The sequence below is a fragment of the Symphalangus syndactylus genome, chromosome 1 (assembly GCF_028878055.3).
Source record: "Symphalangus syndactylus isolate Jambi chromosome 1, NHGRI_mSymSyn1-v2.1_pri, whole genome shotgun sequence".
Classification (NCBI taxonomy): domain Eukaryota; kingdom Metazoa; phylum Chordata; class Mammalia; order Primates; family Hylobatidae; genus Symphalangus; species Symphalangus syndactylus.
Window position 1 is genome coordinate 76,482,781 of NC_072423.2, and position 22,296 is coordinate 76,505,076.

Here is a 22,296-nt window from a genome sequence, read left to right on the forward strand (position 1 = left end):
GCAGGCCGCTTTGCTTGGATCCCACGCGAGGCCTCCAGCCTCGCTGCCCGCACCCCCTTTGAACACCTTTCCCCAGTGGCGTGGGCGGAGGCCGGAGGGTGACCCGCGCATTCTCTTTCCTTGCGAGCGGGGTGCGGGGCCAAAGGCTCCCATCCCCTCCAAGGAGGAAGCGCGCCCGGAATGGGGGGCGGGGAGTAGAGAAAGGGGTGCGCAGAGCCAGAGGGAGGCAGAGGGGCCTGGAGGGAGGAGAGGAGGAGGGGAGGATGGAAGGGGTAGGAAGCTGGAAGAGGAGGGGTAGGCGAGAGAGGGGAAGGAGGGAAGCGGGAGGAGAGCGGGGGGAGGAGGGGCGACCGGAGTAGGAGGCGGGGAGGCGTTGCCCGACGCGCCCTTTCAAGTCTCCGCGCTCCCCCCGGCGGCGGCTGCCCGGGGGCGGTGGCTCGGCGTCGCCTCCCCCAACCGCCCCCTCCCGGGCCCCTCCTCCGTGCCGCGGCCAGGCTGCCCCGCCGGCGGCGCGCTGGAAATATGAAGAGACGCTGCAGCTGCGGTGGCGGTGGCGGCCACTGCAGCTCGGAGCGGCGCACGCGGCGGCCGGGGCGGGACGCGGGGCCGGGCGCGGAGAACTCGGGGAGGGCGGCAGAGAGGCCGGGACGCGGACCGGGCCGGGGCGCCCACAGCCGCCCGACGGCGCCTAGGGAGCGCGCGCCCCGCAGCCCCGCGCCTCGCCCGCCTGGCATGGGGCGCGCGGCAGCCGCCTGAAGCCCCGGCCTGTCCCGGCCGGAGGCGGAGGGCAGAGCGCGCGCCCAGTTGCCCCAGCACCAAATCGGAGCTCGGCGTGCGGGAGGGCCCAGAGCAGGACTGGAAATGTCCTGGCCGCGCCGCCTCCTGCTCAGATACCTGTTCCCGGCCCTCCTGCTTCACGGTGAGTTCCCGACGGCCACTCCAGCGCTCCCAGCCGGAGGGGGCAGCCCGGGCGCCGCGGAGCCCGCGGAGGCATCGGGTCTGGATCGCGGCATGGTCTACACTGTCCCCTTGGCGGGGCGGGTCCGAGGGGAGCCCCGCGCCTGCCGTCTCAGCCCTGGGAGAGGGGGCTCTGCCCACTTTCCTAGGCTCGGGACCCCTCTCCCCCAGGGCGCCCGGAGCTCTTTGCTGCGTGACTGTTCTTTTTGGAAGGGTGGAAGCTCTCCCACGCAGACATCTTTTATGTCCAGAATCCGTTGCATCCAGTCCGAGGGAAACTTTCGTCCACTCTGCTGGATTTTCCAACTGTACACTGCCATGAAATCGCCGGCTCTGCGAGCCTTTTTCCAAAATGCCAGAATGCAGCAGGCTCTTGATGTGTTCCAAGCTTTTAGGAGAGTGGAAACAGAAACTGATCATTTGGGAAAGACACATCTGTCTGCCTTCTGAAAACTAGTGTTTGTTGTCTGCCTGCACTTTGCCTCGCGATTGAGGCGGGGTTGTGGGGTTTTCTCCTAAGTGGACTGTTGCGTTCTCTGGGTGTAATTTTAAGAAACAGGGGACTCCTATTAGCCAAGATTTAATCATTATAACCAGTCTCCTAAGGTGCACCCCAACTTGACGTCCCATTTCCTGGGCTACCTGTGCCACTTTTCCCCAGGGGTTCTAGTAAACCTTTAGCTAGAGAACATCAGCCCTTTCAACGGGTTCCAGAAATTGCACTGAAAACACCAAGACAGAATTTATTTGGGGTGGACAAGGCAGGTTTTATGGCGCGTCGGGTTCATAATCCTGACAGGCCGTGGCAGATCACGTCGTGTTGATGTGGATGTCCTGAGCAAACTGTCCCTAATGGTCAGACACCTGACGTTTCAACAGCATGACTTCATGGCTCTCCTTCCTCAACACCCACCACAGCCACCCCAAACCTGTAGCGGTTTCCGGCTTCAGAATGCATGGTAGCCAGGACTGAAAGTCAGGCTGAGGACCTTCCCTCCGGAGGATCAAGGAAAGGGAAGAACTGTTCACGCACAAGCCACCGGGATGCTGTTTTCTTTGTAGTCCTGCCCCAGGTGGATGGCTCGCATAGCTCCACAGGCTTTGTGAACTTGTCTGGCTGGGCCAGACCTGTCCAGTTGCCAAGGTGTACTCAGAGCCCCAGTGATCCCATCATTTTAACAGTCGGGATGGAAGGCTTGCTGTTCGAGGGCAAAAAGAGAGAAGGTATAATTATAGGGTTGGAATCCTAGGCCCATCTGCTTAGAATTACAGAGCAGTTTTAATCTTTGGCTGAAATATGAAACAAATCAGAGCCAATGAACAGATCAAACAGCAGCTGCCACACACACAAGAAAAAAGAGAGAGATGAAACAGGAAAAATGGTCCCCCTTAAAAAAATTGTTGTAATATCTGTGAAAAAAAAGATAGTATGGTCAAATGATTTTAAAATTTAAAAAATTACTTAAAAGCTTGGCATGAACAGCATTTTTTGGGGTAAAATCATTGCCTTTTAAACTACAAAAGTGATCCTCAGAGATGCAACCTAGTGTAACTCTGAACATGTTCTCCCTCTTTTGAGAGGTAGGGGTTGTAATTATACTTCTATTTAGCAGTCCAAGCTGGGGTAGTAATGGCTGACAGGTAACAAGAGCCCAAGCATATCCGCAATGAGGACAGGAGCCCCAAATCTCATGAGTTTGAGAATTTGAGTCTGGAATCTTCCATAACTCCGGGGATCGGGGGGAGGAGGGCTCCCCAGACCCAAAGGTGTTGGGAGGGGGATTGGGGAGCAAGGAAATAACTGGGAAGGGCAGTCTGAGCTATAAATGGGAGCACAGTGGAGCCAGACCGTGTGCGTGCTGGTATGTGTGTGTGCATGTGTTTGTACACGTATATGCATATGTATATATGAAGATAAGATAAAAAGGGAGGTTTGCAAAGTTGAGTTGGATGACGTGGATAAACCTATAAAAAGTTATCCAATTTCAGAATGAATCTGCAATGGCACAATTATTAAAACTAATGTTGCTCAAAGATCTACTTGGATCCAGCAGAGAGTATCAGACTCTAGTGCAGAAAATAAACAGAGGAAATCATTGTTCAAGTTGTAAATCCTCAGGATTTAAGAAAGGTTTGCCATAATTAGCAAGGATAATGTAAAGCACCAGAAAAGAATGGGATATTCTTCCTTTCCCCTTTCCCCCATGACATCTACTTGATTGAAGCAGTTTTAACAGCAAATGGGTATTACTCAACCTAACCAAGGGAATGGTTTGCTGAATATGTCCTACTCAACTGATAGGCACTTTGCAGGCATTTAAGAATTCTGTAGTAAAAGATGGAGTGTGATCATATATTTAAATAGAAGTTATAAATCTGAAGGCAATTCTTGAAATCTTCTAATGAATTAGTGATTTTTTTCCTGATAAATAGCCATTTTATTTTGCTAACCATAGGATACCATTTGTCTATTTATAGGTCAACTTAGTAGATAAAAGCATTTGTTCTATGGTGTTGAATGTTCCCGTGACAAACTTTAATAAATTTAGTTTCACACATCATTTAGAGATTATTTGTTACACCACCAAGTCAGGTTAAGAAGTGCAAGAAGTGCATCCTGTGTGAGGATGCAGTAGATAACCATTATGTTTGGCATCCAGTCTTTGTTCAGTTTTGTGGCTACTTCTATTTCAATTCATTGCAACTTATAAATCACCCCTAAATCCTATCAGTGAGTGAATGAGGCTCTGGCAAGACTTGAGCCTGTTGTTTATTTAAGACTGCAAATGTGGTGCGAGACCCAAGTTCAAAATTTGATGGCATAAAAGTATACATGTCAGTTTTACTTTCCTCCTCTTCAAATTCTGAAAACAATTGCAGTACTTAATCCAAATAAAGCCTATTTAATGTCATGAAGGTATGCAGCTGGAAGATGTCCATTATCACTGTTTTCTTTGCTTAGATAAAAGCCACAGAAGTTTCAGATGTCAAATTCTAGAAATCATTCAGCTCCAAAACACAGATTAGCATGAGGTATCCAGAATAAGTGTGGCTGTAATGCCGCAGTGAAGTGCCTGATTCTCTTTGCTAATGGAAACATTTGATTTTGAGTTTTGGAGCTGACGTTGGGAAAGATGTTCTATTCCCACACCCTGTTTACTTTTGTAGAATTCGTTGACTTTTCTGAGAGGTGAAGGCTCTTTCAGCTCTCTCCTTTCATTAAAGCTTATTCTGTCAAGACTTTTAAAAACTTTGCTGATTACCAAATGAGAGTTTAACCGGCATAATGTGAGGAAACGTTTATACAGGGTAAAATAGAAATCATTGAAAAACTATTTTACTAAGGACAGTTTTTGTGACCAAGAAAACATTCTTTCCTGCACTTTTTTCCGCCTCTCTTAGTCATAAAAAGAAAATGAAATCTTGAAAAGAAGCATGACTCATCTGTACCCAACAGGGGCAAGGGTCTTAGACAGATGTTAAATATCCTCTTGTTAAATAGATTGACAAGCCAATTTCATTATTTTATACTAGCTAAGTTCGTTCTTTTTCCCCTTAAATGAGAAAAGAACTAAATACAGGTGGGTGGTATGTCTGTGTAATTACATACTACTATTTAGGGACAGACTTCATGACAATATAATCAATCAAAGGGAGGCATAAAACATTTCAGACCAGAAATAGAAGATGATGTATTAGTGATTGTCTACATCAGTTGAAAGATACACAGCAGGGCATGTCTTCAGTAGACTCTTCCCCTGGAGTTGAAGTGATCGCAGGGAAAACCAGGAAAAAATCCACTACCATCCTCCACGTATGAGTTCTTCATGGGTTGGTTTTGTGTACACAGGCCATTGCTTAGTCCTCTCCAATTTGGGAATAAAATTATTCTGGAAAGTCATGTGATAGGTATGTACATCTGAAGGTTGGAGAAAGGATATGGTATCACCCTAAAATTATTAAGGATATTCTGTTCTGCAAGGGTTTTCCAGTTTCATTCATTCAGCTAACCATTTATTCAGTAAGTTCATCTATGAGGGCCTACTATGTGCCAAGTGCCGCCACTTGCCAGGTCCACTGGCCGAAAGGGAGCATTCCCCCTTCCTTGAGGATTCTTGAAGAATATCTAGGTGAGGGAAGGGAAGAAATACTGATTGTAGAGCCCCAGAGCTGAGTGGATGGCACACTGCAGTTGATTGCACTATTTTCCCTGCTGGGAATCCCACAAGCCTGCACACACCCACACACACACACACACAGACCACAACTGTGCTGAAGAGGGTGGATGTGGCTAGTCAGCTGCAGATCCAACATGCAAACTTTGCAACATCTGGTTCAGCCCCAGTGTCCACCCTGAGGACTATGGCACTATAAAGTGGCACAGAAAAGTAACTTGTTTTCAACTAAAGTCAAATGGAGCCAGGAATTTGAAAACTTGACCTTACTATATTTCTCATAAAGAGAGATGACTTTTAGATATGAAGATTTCAAGATGGGCAAAAGCAGCAAGCTTACTGCAAAAAAAAATGGAAATAAAAACAAGAACTTGATAAGCAGAAGTACCACAATGGTGCAAAATTCAGTACAGTCTGCAGTACATACATGCTTTTATTTCAAAAAAATGGAAACCTGTGCTGGAGTTTATCTACCAGCACCCACTTCAAAGCACATATTTACAGTAATGACTGCTTATTTAATTGGGCAGGCAATTTCATGGCTAAGTAATTACCTGCATTTAATCTAATCAGTCACATTTTATGTATCACAACAGTTCTAACTTGAGAACACTTTTCTCAGTCTGATTATTAAAGTATACAGGGCACATTATATAAAGTACAGAAACTTGCAAAATGAACAGAAAAGAATCATTTTAAGCTCTCCGTCATGGTTGATATTTTGACATTATACTTAGTCTTTTTCAAGTTCATGTTTTTTCCCTTAAGCCTTAGAGTACATGTATAGAGATTAACCTGATCAAAGATTAGTTTAGCCCCAAGTGTGCTTGAAAATTATTGTTTCCTTCCCAAATAATTTTACATTTTATTATGTGTAAAATAGATCGGAACTTTTGATTTCTCAGTCAATATAGATAGGCAGGTGAAAAACCATGGAATATATTCATCTAGATAATTCAGATTGTTAAAACTTTATTGAGGACGGGCATGGCGGCTCACACCTGTAATCCCAGGCCAAGGGCCTCCTTTGGGAGGCCAAGGCGGGCAGATCACCTGAGGTCAGGAGTTGGAGACCAGGCTGGCCAACATGGCAAAACCCTGCCTCTAGTAAAAAAAAAAAAAAAAAAATGCAAAAAAATTAGCTGGGTGTGGTGGCGCATGCCTGTAATCCCAGCTTCTTGGGAGGGTGAGGCAGGAAAATCGCTTGAACCCAGGAGGCGGAGGTTGCAGTGAGCAAAGATCATGCCACTGCACTGTAGCCTAGGTGACAGAGCAAGACTCTGTCTCAAAAAAAACAAAAAACAAACAAGCAAAAAAAACTTTATTGAAAAATCAGGGACTTGTATATGGAGTATACTGTCCTATTTCACTTTTTCCTGTATATGTAGCAATGATTCAAGCCTAAGAGATACCTGAGCACATAGTAGGCACTCAACCATTTGTTGAATGAATGAATGTTGACTTGCGAAAGTCCAGCAGGCACCCCACCCTTTTTCTTCTCTCACTGTCTACAAAGGCTCTGTTTGGTTTCCGGGTACACTGGCGTGCTTCCTTAGCGCACCATGGGTTTAGGAATGAGATCTGCTGCGGATGGCTCTAGCAGAAGTACTGTGTGTGTTCCCTTTGGAAACTATGCCAAGGACTGCTTTCTATGTGCATGATCTCGTGAATTCAGGGAATGTGAACAGTTAACCTGACACACAGGCCTTTTATTTAGGGCATAAACCTCCATGTAAATGGTCAACCCTGTGCTTCCTTTCATTTAGGTAACTCTGTTTTTAAAATGTGATATCTTTGGGAATTTTCCCTCTCTGGTAGACTATTGTGATTATGATTGTTGTTACAATCATTGTGCAGTCATTTAAGATTGCTATCATGGGGTAATGTATTCCTTGGGAGTAAATCACTAGTGCACACATGCAGGTGCACACACTTACATACCACCGAGCCCTCCAGAGCTCCAGGATCTCATTTAGTGCTCTGGACATGGTTGTCTATAAAATTATGTCCTAAAGCACACAGGGCTTAATTTGTTTCTAACAGATGAACCATTCCTTCCAGAATCTACTTTATTCTCTGACATTCATTTGGAAGAAACTACTCCCTTTGCCATAATAATTTTATCAGGACCCCCAATGTTTGAGACCATTTTATGGTGGAATCATTTGGATAATCTTATTCAGAATTCCTCTGGACTGGGAACAGTCCCTGGAGAGCTTCAAGTTTAGACAGTACCATGGACTGACTTTATACATTCTCAATCAAGAGTGTCTCTGTACCTGTATAGTAGCTAGCATTTGATCAAATGAGGTGATATATGCATAAAGTGAATCGTCAAGTGTAATGCAAACATTAGTCATTATCATCATGATCATTATGTTTATGGAGGAAAAAGAAAGGCATATATTAGATGACTTACCCAAAACCACTTTGAAGACCAAAAACTCACAGCCATTTTCTTAATATTTGTTTAATCCTTTCAGATAACTCTTTTTTGCAGATTCACTTGCAACAAAATAGTAGTGAATGGAAACTCCATTCCCTAGTCCCCTTAATTAACATCTAGAATCTTCAACTAATCAAAATGTTGACATTATTTGTGTGTGTACTCTCACATATAGTATCTGGTTTCTAACTCTTGTTTTATCTGTAAAATAAGAGGAAAAAACTCCATAGTTTACACAGCGTCGTTAGGTGTTCATTCCAATACCTTTCTATCCACAGCCCCATTCTACAGGCACGGTAGTACCTTAAGGCACTTTCAAGAACTTGAATCATCAAAGAAAGATCATAAGGTCAAACTGCATTTGACATACAATGGCAGAAGTTTCAACAACCGAATATTGTGATTAACCAACACTTCCAATTACACAAGAAATCCAATTAAGTGGAGGGGCTTAAAAACTTAGCATTATATGCAAGAAGCACATTTATTATTATAAATAATAGGTGTACTCACACAGGAACGGTCATTATTAGTGCGGTCCTTGAACTTTGCATGGCTAAACACTGGGATGATTGATTTATGCAATTTAAAATGTATTAAAGGAGGCTGTATATATATTTTACAGAAGTTCCTTTTCAGATGCAGATGTACTGCTAAATTACTTGCTTCCTTCCTGTCTTCCTTCCTGTCTTCCTTCCTTCCTTCCTTTCTCCCTTGCTCCCTCCCTCCTTCCCTCCCTCCCTCCCTCCCTCCCTCCCTTCCTTCCTTCCTTCCCTCCTTCCTTCCTTTTTTAATATAACTTTTTGGTAATTCTTTCCCCCACAAGATGCAAAAGATGGTCAGTGCCTCTCCAACACTACAAAAAAGATTTACTGTAGTTTGTTGGGAGCTGTTCCCTTCTTTTATCTTTCTCATTTATCCAGTCAATAAATCATACAAGACTGAACCATTGCAGTAGCCTTATCACTGATCTTCCTGCTTCCAATCTGTCCCCCATGTCCCTCCAAAAAACCAGAAAAGTGATTTTTCCAAACTAAAATTCTTACCACACCACAACATTGCAGAAAATCTTTTGGTGGCCCCCCCTTCACCTTTCCAGTGAAGTCCCCACTCTGCGTAACAGATGTGTGGTGCTCTCAACTGTGGCCCTGCCTCCCTCTGCCCCTTGTCCTAGGTCACCCTGTGCCCCCTTCTCTTAGAGCCTCCTATGCGAATCTCTCATTCCTGCCCCCCTATGCTTCAGTGTGCTCAAGCACACTCCACCTAGACCACTTCTGTTCCATATTCAAGACAGAGATGCCTCTCCATGAACCCTCAAGGAAGAATTCAGACCCTGCCCCCTCTGTGTAGAGTCCTCTACAACTAACTCTACAGTTTCTTGCCCAACTGAGACTCCCTGGGGCGAAATGTTTGTAGGTGCTATGTCCAGAACAGTTCCTGGCCCTTCAGAGCCTTACTGATTGGATGAATGAATGATTCGCTAGTTCTAGTCCCAAATTTGGAATTGACTTACTTCAGGTGATGCAACAAACACAGGAGCTCCTTAGCTGACCAGAAATCTAAGACGAGTGACCTTGGACGGCACACCGTGACTGATTCTTGAGAAGGAAGCTTTGGGGTTTACCAGTCTAACTTTTATGCTTGGCCTCTGCTGCAGCTGAAATTGGTGCTTCAAATGACTTTTTAATTCCCAGCCATTTAACAGAAGTAGTACTCACAGGAAAGTCATCCACATTTGCCACATCAGATGAGCCAAGTAAATACTGGATACCACTTGCAGTGGTGAACTGAAGCCCTAAGAGTCAGTTTCTCCTGCCTTACTGCAACTTCTTTCACTTGACCCATTTAATTTTGCTCCTTAAGAGTAAAATTAATTTTGCTCCTTAAGAGTAATGAAGATGTTGGGTACTTTGAAGGGAAAAGATAAAAATGGAATAAATACCAACCCCATTTTTCCATCTTAGAAATAGAATATCACCCTAGAGTGTGAGCCTGAAATCACTGTGTCCTTGGGGAGCTGTGCCAGCCTTGGGGTTCTCCATCTGGCCGCTCACATGGGTGCCCTGGCTGCACTGCCAGCCTCTCTGGGTTCCTGAGCTGTGCTCATTGTCAAATGTGAGCAATAGCAAAATGGATATTGATCTTTAGAAACCCTGGGCTATTTAATATCTTTTTTTTCTTGCTTTCCAGTGATTTGCATATTGGAGGTTCTCAGATTTTATTTCTTCCATCGCTGGTTAAAAATGTAACTGTAGGCCTCCTTTCCCGTGTGACTCTAGTCTTATGAATGACCCATACAAATGCTAACCACCGCTCCCTCTCTCTCTTTGAACTCCCTAACTTCCTTCCCAGAACCTCCTTCATCATTTTGACCCTTGTTCTTTGACATCCAGGCCAGTGAGACCTTAAAATCTTCAAAGTAAAAAAAAAAAAAACCACACATACAAAACATCTTTGTTAGTCTTTATGCTTCTGGTTCCTAAAGTGTAGCAAATAAAGGTTAATAGGTATGTTTTATTTGTTTATTTTAGAGACAGGGTCTCACTGTGTCACCCAGGCTGGAGTGCAGTGGTGCAATCATAGCTCACTGCAGCCTTGAACTTCTGGGCTCATGTGGTCCTCCCACCTCAGCCTCCTGAGTAGTTAGGACAACAAGCATGTGCCACTATGCCTGGCTATTTTTATTTTCCTTTAGAGATGGGGTCTTGTTATGTTGCCCATGCTGGTCTGAAACTCCTAGCATCAAGCCATCCTTCCACCTCAGGCTCCCAGATTGTTGGGATTACAGGCATGAGCCACTGTGCCCAGCCTCCTTGATAGGTATTTGTTAAACTGGGTAGAACTTAGCAGCAACTGCAGAGCTTGGCACTTTGGGCCTCACTCTCTTCTACATTGAGGGTCATCATTTAACTTTGCCTAGAGGCCCTATGTCCTTATACTTTGTCCTCCTCAGAGCTCAGAGTGAGCCTGGCTCCTCCATGTAACTTTACCATGATTTTAACTGTTCTGTTAGTTAGAGGGGACTTTTTGAGGGTGGTCTAAGAGCCTTATCATTATTTCAAATAATACCAACCAACATGGAATGAAAGGCAGGGTGCTAAACTGAAACCAACCTTAAGAAGTGGGTGATGTTTTTATCCCTTCATCACTGATGAGTAGACAGAGGCTTGGAGAGTTAAGTGATTTGTTTAAGGTCACTGCGCTAATACCGTGTTTTATTGACTGCAAGATACCCACCTTTCTCGTACTTTAAGATCTCTGCAGGTGGTGTGCATCTCACAGTCAGTGGGGGCCCCAGTCTCCGCTGGCCTCCAGGCAGTAGCCATGAGGGGTGACATTCCCTTTGCCTGTGTGAACCAGAACACAGATGCTCATACTGTCCCCACATCACCTCCTTTATGTCCATCCTTGGGACTCATCTGGAGATTCATTGCAAATAGGCTGGTTTTGAACATCAAGAGACTACACATCTGAGTCAGCAAGCTTGGTTTTTTTCCTCCCTCACTCATAAATTACACTCTCAGCACTGAAAAGAAAAATCACAGAGAAAATCAGACAGATCTTTTAATAGAGCAGTAGAGTGTTAATTTGACATTAGTGAAGCAAATATTTATTGCTGGAAGAATAACTGCAACTCCATATTTTCTCACACAGCATCAATCAACTACTTGGAAAGGTGAATGCCCAAAAAGTATGAGGGATTGTTTTTGTTTTGTTACTGAGATAAGTGCAGAGCAAACAGATTACCTGTCACACATGCAGCAGTGCCACCAAATGCAAGAGAAATTGCCAAATGTCTTTGACTAGATACAGAAATGTCAGTGCCATCAGAGGCTGCTGCAAATGATTCACGGGTATCTCTGTTGTTAAGGGTATCTATGACTGTTGTTAAGGCATCATGTCATTGTTTAAATGTGCATGTTTTGTCACTGATAATAAAATAATGATACATCTTAACACTCCTTGATGTCTTGAATTCAATGCAATCCTTCAAGTGGCAGATCTAGTTTCAGACTCAAGCAGCTGAGCTATAGAGATTTTAATACACATCCACTACACTCCTGGCTTTTATTATCTTCATGGGAAAACACTTGCAGGGTGTAGAGTTTACAAATCAAGTTTTAGAAGACAGCTTGGTTGATAGTGAGATGATGGCTTCTTTACTGAATGCTTGGTAGCATATTTAAAGCAGAATCTTCCCCAACTCCCAATACCTTGTAACTTTAGCTAAAATCTATTTTCAGTTAGCCACATCAAAATCGATCATACTGTTGACCCACCAGACAGCAGGTTATACTCGGTTTCATTCCTTGACTGCCTAGCAGGGACACTGAGGAAATGTTGACAGTTATCAAGATAACTACAACTGTTGAGGCTGGCAGAGGTCAAGTAAGTAGTCCCCTCTCCCCTACTCTGGTTCAGAACTAAGGGAGCTTTCAACACGAGGGTGAGGCACTTGGGGATTAAAATGTTAGCATAGTGATAAATACTTAATCAAAAGACACAGTGTAGATGGGTGCTCATGATAGGAGTGCTCATAGTTCCCCCCAAATGTTTCAGACTTCCCATCTGGCCCAGTGCCACAGCTGAACAACTAAAGGGGCATGGTCCTCACCCCTGATGGAACTGATCAAAAGGCATGTGCTTTGTAAATAGGCTAGTTTTGAAAAGAGAAAAATGACTGAATCAAGCACGCTTGCTTCCACTTCCATAACTCGTGGCTTCACCAGGGGAGGGCAGAATGAGGGACGGGGAGGGAATGCCCAGGAGTACCACTCTAGTGGAGACCGCTTCCCTCAATGGAACTCGAGGACTCAGGAAAGGAAGCCCTGGCTTAATAACCATGACCATGAATAACAACAACACTAGGCAGAATTCTCATGTTTAGAGTTTGCCCCATTCTAGCTCAGGCCAGAATCAGGGGACTTGGCTAAACAGGGCTGAGTGAGGTTGCCTTTAACTTGAACATGGCACTGTCCTCTTTTGTCTAGAATCTCTTTTCGCAATTTTCATTTACTTGAGTAATACCCTGAGGTATATTTGTCTCACTGACATTCATTGCATGTAAAATCTGTAAGAACGATCAGAAGCTGTCTTTCCATCTCAAAGCCAGAATTCTACTTTAGAGGGAAAATCTGGGAGTTCAGATACGGAAAATTCTGTCTTCTCAACACCAAGACTTTCCATCAAAAACTAGTTCAGTCTTTTGAATGTTTTGTCCACATGATGGTAAATATCTGAATGTTTAACAGATATCTGAAGTTATCATCCTGCAGGTCTAAGTTTATCCAGGTAGATTTTCATCATGTTGCTGTAAGTGACTATATTCTGAATCTAACTTCTCATTTTCAAATCATCTCTCAGAAACCGTGCCTTCTCTATGAAGCTATTTATGTGTTGATTAAAAAATATAATTGCTTCCTCACCAGTAGCATTCTAACAGGTACATTTTATTTATTTTGTGTATTTTTAAAACGTTTGTACAGTTGTCTAACTAATGTCTTTTCTGCTAACACAGGGCTAAATACGTAGTAGGTCCGCCATAAATGCCTGTTGATTTGTTAATCACTTCAGGAGTGAATATCAGAGGAGACCGTGGCTTTCAGAGAGTAATTCCACCAGTTTTAATTGCTTTATTCTGAACATTAGGCTGGTGGTAGTTTTGCATGGGTAGATTGTGGCCAACCTGCATGACTCGTTCTGAAGATAAGCTTATTGCTAGTATGTCTTTACCCCTGGGAAATAAACATATGTAATCTTCTTGCCATTATTCTTAATTTAAAGCCCTGTATTATATGTTTAGCTTGTTTCTGGCCTTGTAAGGGTGAGGGGCTGGACTTGGAAGACAACTGGGGGGAAATGTCACACCACGTCACTATTGTAGGAGGGTGCAAGGCTCACACCCTGTGGTGAGCAGCCCTGTAGAGGGCGTCCACTTGAAGACAGAGAACCAGAAGATGCATGGCTTGGTGTAAGCAGATGGAGCCAAGCCAGCAAGCAGATCCCAGCTGGGAATCTTCCTAGTCCCCTGGGCCTTCTCCTTCCATCAATGCCCAGGCTGCAGTTTCATTGAGGCTGGTCTCCTTGCTCTTTCCTTTCCTCACCTAAATCTGTCATTGTGTAAATTCACCCTTATTGATGACACCTCTTTCACCTCTCCCCACCTCCTCCACTTTGGTGACTCCAGAACATGTTCATATCTCTCTCCTACAGTGCCAGCCACATTCCCTTGGCCACCCTGCACACACTCCTTAGATGCACAACCTTCACTGTTGCTTCATAGATGCATGGATTTGATCTCTGGCTTCGCCAGGAACTAGCTAAGTGACCTCAAGCAAGTTATGTTGGTGATCTCCAAGGACCTCAGTTTTCTCACCAGGGAATTGATCTACAATGACACTTGCCACTTTGGAATGTGCATCCTATATGAGAGCGTGCACTGTGATGACACCTTGTAGAATAAACAATCATTTCCCACCTTCGGCCACTGTCTGCTGCAGAGGTGGTTGGTTGGCCTGATCCATGTCTGCTGCTACTTCTTCTTTTGGCTAACTTTCCACTTTTATTTTTCAGGGCTGGGAGAGGGTTCTGCCCTCCTTCATCCAGACAGCAGGTCTCATCCTAGGTCCTTAGAGAAAAGTGCCTGGAGGGCTTTTAAGGAGTCACAGTGCCATCACATGCTCAGACATCTCCACAATGGTGCAAGGATCACAGTGCAGATGCCACCTACAATCGAGGGCCACTGGGTCTCCACAGGGTAAGAGGACAGGTGGGGTCTGGGAGAGGCCAGAGAGCACACCACTATGGAAGACCCTTCTTATGGGTTCTCAGATGCATAGAGACTTTATATCATTTACAATGATTTAGGTGTTGTCTAAGTTCTAATGAAGAACCAAACCACTCTTTGAAATTATGGTTGGTTAAGAAAAAGAGCTAAGTACTGTAGAAATCTTATGCTAAAGCAGAGATTATATTGTACTCCTGTTAACCACACAGTGTGAGTGAATAGATCCTTGTTTACTGAATTCTATGGGACCACTTGTGTATAAAAAGAAACCATTAGCAAGTGAAATTAAGAGTCTGTGTTTCACCAGCCCTGAAACATGACTTGCAAGCTCCGGATGGTCTAAATATTCTAGCCATATTCTGGTAATTTAATATATGGCTTCAGGGTTCTAAGAGTAAGTTAAAAGCTACCTCTACTACCCAGGGTGCCGTTCTTGGATTCTTTTCCATGCTATGAAGCTGAGATTTATCCCAGTTTGAGCTCTGGCTTATCTTCCATTAGAGCTTTTAAAAATAGCCTAGAGGCAGATCTGCGATTTTTTTTTTCTACCCATTAAATTGCTGAGAATTAACAAGACTAACTCTGGGATCTGATCACTTCTCCCTGTGCGCTGTTCCTGGGATATGGATAGCAGCCTCCAAGTTCCTTGGGGAGGGATCAGATGAATATGGAGAAGAGAAAAAAAGAAATTGTATAAGATGATGAAGACCCAGAATTTTATTTCATAAAAATGAGGTCTCTCAAAATAACCATGATAAGCAATTTGCATAAACAACCTTCATGTTACATACTTTTAAAATATTTATCATTTTATTCAACAAATATTTATTGAGTGCCTACCATATGCCAAACACTATTTTAAGTTTTGTTTATATAGCAGTGAACAAAACAGACCTGGTCCCTATCTTCAAGGGTTTTATAAGTAAATACACAAGAAGTACTATGAAAGTGGAGGGGTGGGGGCTGCAACAGGTGCTAAAAGAGAATACCAGGAGGCCCCATTTTAAAATCAGGGTGGAGTTCAGAAAGCCTACCAAGGAAGGGGACGCTTGAGCTGAGACATTGTTGGCTGTGCAAAGACTGTGGGAAGAGCTTTGTATTTAAAGAACCAGAGGCCAGGCTAGATGCAGAGTGAGCAAGAGGCTGACTAGATTGGAGGACCGGCTGGCTGAGAGCCCTGTGGCTGGGATGCAGTAAACCAGGGCAGACAGCCTCAGATGAGGCTGCTGGGGAGGGTAGGCCAGCTCTAAGGCATCTTGCAGACCAGATTTTGTAACCTAAGAGAACTGAAAAGTCACTGAAGAGCTTTCAGCAGGGGCCATGCTTAAAACATGATTCAGCTTTTTGAAAGAGCATTCTGGCTGCTGTTTGGCAAATGGATGGGAGAAAAAATGATTTGGGGGTGACCAGTTAAAAGACCTTTGCAACCGTTCTGGTTAGAGAGGACAGAGGCTTAGGTAAGAGGAGCTGCAGGAGCAATTGAGAGGTGAGTGGGCCTGAGATCCACTGTATGTGGCAGGCAGAATCAACAGACTGTTGATGCTTAGATTAAGAAATTAAACATAAGGGATCTTCTTTTCGAAACCTCATCTAACATGAATCACTGCTTACACTAAACTTCTCTTTCCTTGTGGGAGAAATCTGGGGTGTTTGCTCTCTCCTTTTTCTAAGATTACAGATAGCCCAGGTATCTGGGCTGTTGAGTGCTTTATGTCCATAGGATGTTACTCGACATCAGTTCTCAAACTTTACATAGCAATGGTACCCCTGTCTAAATAATGCTTATCTTTCACTAATCCATCAATGAACAAATTTAAATGTTAGCAATTTTGAAAACCACTTGTGTTTGGCATTTTAGCCAGACTGCTTGATTTAGCAGTGCTTCGTCAGTTCAAACAGAATCTGTGTTAGCATCATAGATGAGAGCAGAGTGGGAAGGCCAGAATTGATGAGCTGAAAGTCATGGCGTAACTGAGACTAGGAGCTAACAAAAGGTTAAGGCCAGGTTATTTGGCCAAGGCTTTAAGTACCTGCCCGTACCCCCGTTGCAGCCTCAGCTAGTATATATGAATGGCTGACAGAGCCGTTTGTGAAATCCCTCAATTCCATCCCGCTGCTGTTATGCTCTGTAGATTCTGTCTTAGTGCTTCTGGCTCAGGAACCTAACATTCATCTAAGGCCACACTGGCAACCATCATAAACAAAAGGAACCCTTATTTCTGTTGTGCCAGTTTTGCTTTTAGTTAATCACCCCTTTACTTTTCTACTAGAGAGAAAATTAATTTTGAATGGACAAGAAGATGCTAGGTGACTAGATTCTGTCTCAGGATGACAGACATTTTGCACCTGCCTACTGTAGACAAGGTCCATAAAATAAAATTGTTCAGGAAGTCGACCGTTTTTGAACTAGCGTAAGGGAACTTCTTTTATAGGCCAGCACAGCACTCATCCTCCTTATCCAGAAAGAAATGCCTGCATAGGGCAGCAGGTGTTTGCCCTCCTGGCCTGCTCGTGAAGCGAGTGGAAGGCTGGCTGAGGCAGAGTGATTTAGGAGCACAGCGTCACAGCCAGGCTGCCTGGATTCATGGACTGGCTCTGATACTTGCTGGTCATGTGCTCTTGGGCATGTTCCCTAACCTCAGTTTCCCCAACTGTAAAACATGGGTGATGATAATACCTAACTCCTAGGTTGTTGTGAGGAGTCAATGAGTTGGTATCTGTAAAGGGCTGACAACAGTGTCTGGCCCATCGTCAGCACTTTATTATTATTTCTGTAATTTCTTGATACTATAATGAATCTCTTTCCCATACCTTCAGGCTTACAAAGGTCTTTTCTTCCCCTTTTCTTTCCCAGCTGTGAAGTAAGGTCAGGCCCAGAGTTCATCACCAGGTCCTACAGATTCTACCACAATAACACCTTCAAGGCCTACCAGTTTTATTATGGCAGCAACCGGTGCACAAATCCCACTTATACTCTCATCATCCGGGGCAAGATCCGCCTCCGCCAGGCCTCCTGGATCATCCGAGGGGGCACAGAAGCCGACTACCAGCTGCACAACGTCCAGGCGATCTGCCACACAGAGGCGGTGGCCGAGAAGCTCGGCCAGCAGGTGAACCGCACGTGCCCGGGGTTCCTCGCAGACGGGGGTCCCTGGGTGCGGGACGTGGCCTACGACCTCTGGCGAGAGGAGAATGGCTGTGAGTGCACCAAGGCCGTGAACTTTGCCATGCATGAGCTTCAGCTCATCCGGGTGGAGAAGCAGTACCTTCACCACAACCTCGACCACCTGGTCGAGGAGCTCTTCCTTGGTGACATTCACACTGATGCCACCCAGAGGATGTTCTACCGGCCATCCAGTTACCAGCCCCCTCTGCAGAATGCCAAGGTACCTCAGAGCTCTGTGTTCTCCTCTTTATTGAGTAAAGTGGGTGATCCTTCTTAAAGGCTTGACATGGGGGCCCTAGGGCACCCTTGAAAGGGGGAATTCAGCATCATGGCAGGGCAGGCCAAGGTGGGGCTGCTGCGAGGTGGGAGGAGATGGGGAAGACTGGGCCTGGGGGGCTGTAGCCAGTCAGGAGACCTGGGTCTGCCACCAACTTGCTCTGTGACTTGGAAGCTCGGTTATCCTACTGAAGTGGCTGGTGGCATGGGATGATGGTTCTAGAAAATTCCTAAGGCTCCTTTCAGCTCTCCCATCCCAGGAATCTCTTCAGTGATTCCAAGAGGACAGTGTGAAGGCAATGTCATATCCACACCTGGAAAAGATACTAAACAATAGCAGCTACCCGGGCCCTGGAGGAGGCGGGGAGGGACAGAAAGGGGAGGTGACAGTGGGATTTCTGTGGGGCGTTAGACTCCACGGAGACTGTCCACCAGAGTCACCCTGGTGAGTCCCGACACTCTTAGGCAGAATAGCCTGCTGAGGTCCCAGGGGTTATGGCTCCTGCCCAGGCCATGAGGCTACTGAGTTTTCCTGCTGGACCATGAGTCCAAAGGTCCTTCCTCCATACCCCACGTTCTTTTCATTTCACTAAGGAAAATGTAAAGTCACCATAATCAGGAGAGGGGACTAAGGAGGGCAGGAAACAATTAAACCTTATAATGTCTTTTCCTTGAATGATATTCTAGTAATTATATTTGGAATTCACAAGGCATTTCCTTCCCGCAAGATTAGAGTACATGTCCATGTGTAACTTGATCGCCTCCACCATCTCCCCGCAGAGCCTGTGAAGTCCCAGGCAGGAGGGGAGTGGGCCTCTGCCCAGTGCGCAGTGTGAACGTTCAGACCCGGGCCTGCTGCGGGTGGGTGGTGGGCAGGTCTCTGTGAATTATCTCCCAGGGCCATCCCCATTGACTTCGTGGAACACTCTCTAGCCCAGTGGCTCTGTGACTGTGGAGCCCTGCTTAACTTTTGTTTGGTGGTTTCTTCATTTTTAAAAAATCTTTTTTCTTCTTAGTCCTCCAAGACCACTCATAACCAATAGAGGTATCACAGGGCACTTCCTCTGCCAAAGACTGCCCTGTGGTATCTTTTTTAAATCTATGTTATTGTGAGCTTGTGCAATGCAAGTGGCTCTTATTATAATTATGAAATAGCTGCTGAGAAAGCCCACTTGGTGGAGGCTGCTTCCTCTGGATGAATCTTTTCATGGCTGTGTCCCCGCGTGTGAGATGAAGCCCTGTGCTCAGCCCATGTGCTCAGGCCCAGCATTCCCGCCGGCTCAGGATGCCCTTGGGGGTTTGTTCCAACACAGATCAGGAGCCAGGCTCATTTCATTCTGCCTTGTAAGTTTCAAATGCACTGAAGAAGCCAACGTGAGTTAGGGCAGAGAGGGAGGGCAGCCTCTGATGCCCGCTCCATTGCTGCCGCTGTCAGGGGGCCCCAGAGGTTTTCCTAGAATGGGACACAGGGAAAGGAGACCAAAACTCTGCCCTTCAACATGTTGATTCCCCAGGGCAGGTATCAGAAGGAGAATCGGCTCATAGGGTGATACCTGGACTGGGCTGTGCTTTCTGGGTCAGGCTTGAGTGGGTGTCTTGGGAAAATGGGTAGGAATAACGGGCTTCGAATTATACTTTGGGACCTTTCTGGTTGGCAGCACTGCCCAAAGGCAGCACTGGACACCGTCGCCGCATAGCATTTCTCTTGTGTTATACTGGCCAGGTCCACTTGGTTTGAGATAGTAGCAGGAGAAGGGGCTTCATACCTACCTTTGGCTCTCTCTGAGTATAGTCTAGCCACCTTGCTGGGATTTTTTCTTTTTTTTGGACGGAGTTTTGCTCTTGTCGCCCAGGCTAGAGTGCAGTGGCACCATCTCGGCTCACTGCAAGCCCCGCCTCCCGGGTTCAAGCGATTCTCCTGCCTCAGCCTCCCAAGTAGCTGGAACTACAGGCGCCCACCACCACACCCGGCTAATTTTTGTATTTTTAGTAGAGACGGGGTTTCACCATGTTGGCCAGGATGGTCTCCAACTCCCGACCTCAAGTGATCCGCCCTCCTCGGCCTCCCAAAGTGCCGGGATTACAGGCATGAGCCACCGTCCGCCCGGCCGCCATCTTTCAAATGACCTCAGGTAACGGGAGGAAGGTGTGAATGTCATGAATAAAAATGGCCTACAGATAATCCAGAAACCTGGGGTTAGCCAGGAGCATCCCCGCAACCCGCCGTTCCCTCGGGGCCTTTGTGAAGGTCTGCTGAATAGGAAGAGCCTGCCCACCTTCGAGCAGAAGACACCAAGAAGCCGCAAAACACCAAAAAGCATGGGGAGCCTTGAGTGCGAGGTGTGAGTGAGGAGGCAGGTGCGGCCAGGGAACTTGCTGGGCCGGCGTGGGCCGGGCTGTGGGCTCCGAACCTGACCTTGGACTAGTCCTTTGCACCCACTCAGGTTATGGTTCCTTTTCCTCACCTTCATGCGCCTGCATGGGCTCTGATCTCTTTTGCTCTTTTTAGTACTGGGGGAAAAATTAACCATCACCACGTTTCTTTTCTTACCTGCCTCTCTACGCTGTTGCACTCCTGGGTGTGGCTCCGCAGATGGAGTCTGAAAGCCCAGTCAGCATTGTTAAGACTGGCGCCCAGTGGTACTCCAGGAGGGGACACTTCATTCCCGTCAGTGTCCCTCAGCAGACCTGTCTGTGGCTCCTGGAGGGAAAATGCCCCGCAAGTGAAAATTATTAAATATTGGCATGGCAATTAAAGACAGCAATTGTAAAGCTCACATTTTTAGAATTTAACACCTTTTGGACAAATTGGCAAGTATGTGGACTTCAGAAACGGTAGCCAATCCTGGCAGCTAGTTCTGCTGTCATCAGCCGTGTGGCATCTGACCTACTGGAGGCTTCGTTTTCCTTTTCTGTAAAATGGCAAAAATATAAGAATCAATAGGGTTAATGTGCAGAATCCTGTGGGCATCAGGATAGGGCCTGAATGCAAAGCTCCATCTCTCTTAACCTAGAGTAAGCCGCCCTTCTGGGCCAATGGCTCAGAGAGGAATGAAAATGACAATGTCGACTGACCAGGGAACATCAAAGTGTTTCATGATGCCTAGCCATAAAACACTTCCTCCCATTTTCTCCTCCCTGCTCTGCTAAGGCAGCTGTGGGAACATTTACCCAGATTCTTAAGAAGTAGACTCTTTAAATCCCAGGCCCGATTCCTTGATGACAGAAAATTAAGGTGGAAAGAGCTTTAGGACCTTAGATACTACACGAGACACATTGTTAAGTAGGAAAAAAGGAAGTTACAAAATAGCATGAATAATATGATACCATGTGCATAAAACTAATAACGAAAGGAGAAGAGGGACTCTTTGCAAAGGAATCAGATATTTATGGAGGAAATTAGTGACTGCCTCAGAGGAAGTGACAGAGCTGTCTATCTGGGATGGTCGGACAGAGACGTCACTTTTGGTACCTGTTGCATTTTGTGCTGTGATCTTCTATTACCTAAGCACAGTCATCACGGAAAATTTAGATTAAAAAAAAAAAAAAGCCAGCAAACACTCCCAGACCCAGAGGAATGCTGTGGCCACAGATACAGGTGGCAGCCCAGCTGGGAGGAGGACCCAGGCTTCCTGAGCCAGCCAGGCTGCCTCGCAAGATGGCTGGGGGGTCAGTGGAAGGCCGAGTGGCTCTGGGAGCTGAAAGAGTCCATTCTTCTCTTGTCTCTCGCCTTGTACCTCTTGGCCTGCAGTGTGCAGCGGAGTCTTCAGGAAGTTTTCAGATCCTTCCCCAGGACAGCTCTGAGAAGGAACGAAATGGACTCAGCCATTGGTGTCTTTCCAGACCCGGGCACCAGAAAGACTGGGCACTCTGTGCCCATGCAGGCCCAGCCACAGCAGGTTGTCTGAGCTTTTTGTGGCCGCCAGCGGAGACAGGAAGAAAGGCTGGGAGAATGTCTTCAAAGACCGCACATGCCTGCCCAGGAGAGGCTGGAACCTCCTCCTTTGAACTCTTCTCCTTCCCTAATTGCTAGTCCATAGAGACCAAGCTGAAAATTAGTTTAAATGCTAAATTGAGTTTCAAACCACGAGCCTCAGCCCCTCTAGAAACAGGACACTGTGTAAAAATAGAAACTTTAAGTCAACTTGTTTTTCTAAGCTTTATACAGCTTTGCTGTGAGGTCCAGAGTCCTTTGGCAAATAAGTGATGTCTGAAGAGATTCAGGTGTGCTGGGAGGGTTCCTTCAGGATGGAACTGGCTACTCTTCATTACAAAAAAAGTCAAGACAGCCTAAAGTAACCCTGAAAGAAGATGCTTTGCCTGAATCAAGTTTAGCATCAGAGCAGCCATAATCCTCTGCCGAGATTCTTCAGAACTATGCAGTTGGAGGGGTAGAAGGCAGGCTCATTCTTTCAGGGATGGAATCAAATGGTAATTAAAAGCAAACGATTGCCAAGGTCATTAGAGATGCCAGAGCCTCAGGATCAGA

At 45.7% G+C, this 22,296-nt stretch overlaps 1 protein-coding gene across 1 annotated transcript in view; it reads left to right on the forward strand.

Moving 5' to 3' along the window:
• The first annotated feature begins 489 nt into the window (after positions 1–489).
• Positions 490–22,296, forward strand: part of APCDD1 (APC down-regulated 1) — a 33,962-nt gene continuing 12,155 nt past the window's right edge. The window contains exons 1-3 of the mRNA XM_055238496.2: positions 490–919; positions 14,152–14,335; positions 17,220–17,751. Of these exons, the coding sequence (XP_055094471.2) occupies positions 862–919; positions 14,152–14,335; positions 17,220–17,751 (774 nt within the window). The 5' untranslated portion in view covers positions 490–861. The remainder of the gene's footprint in view (positions 920–14,151; positions 14,336–17,219; positions 17,752–22,296) is intronic.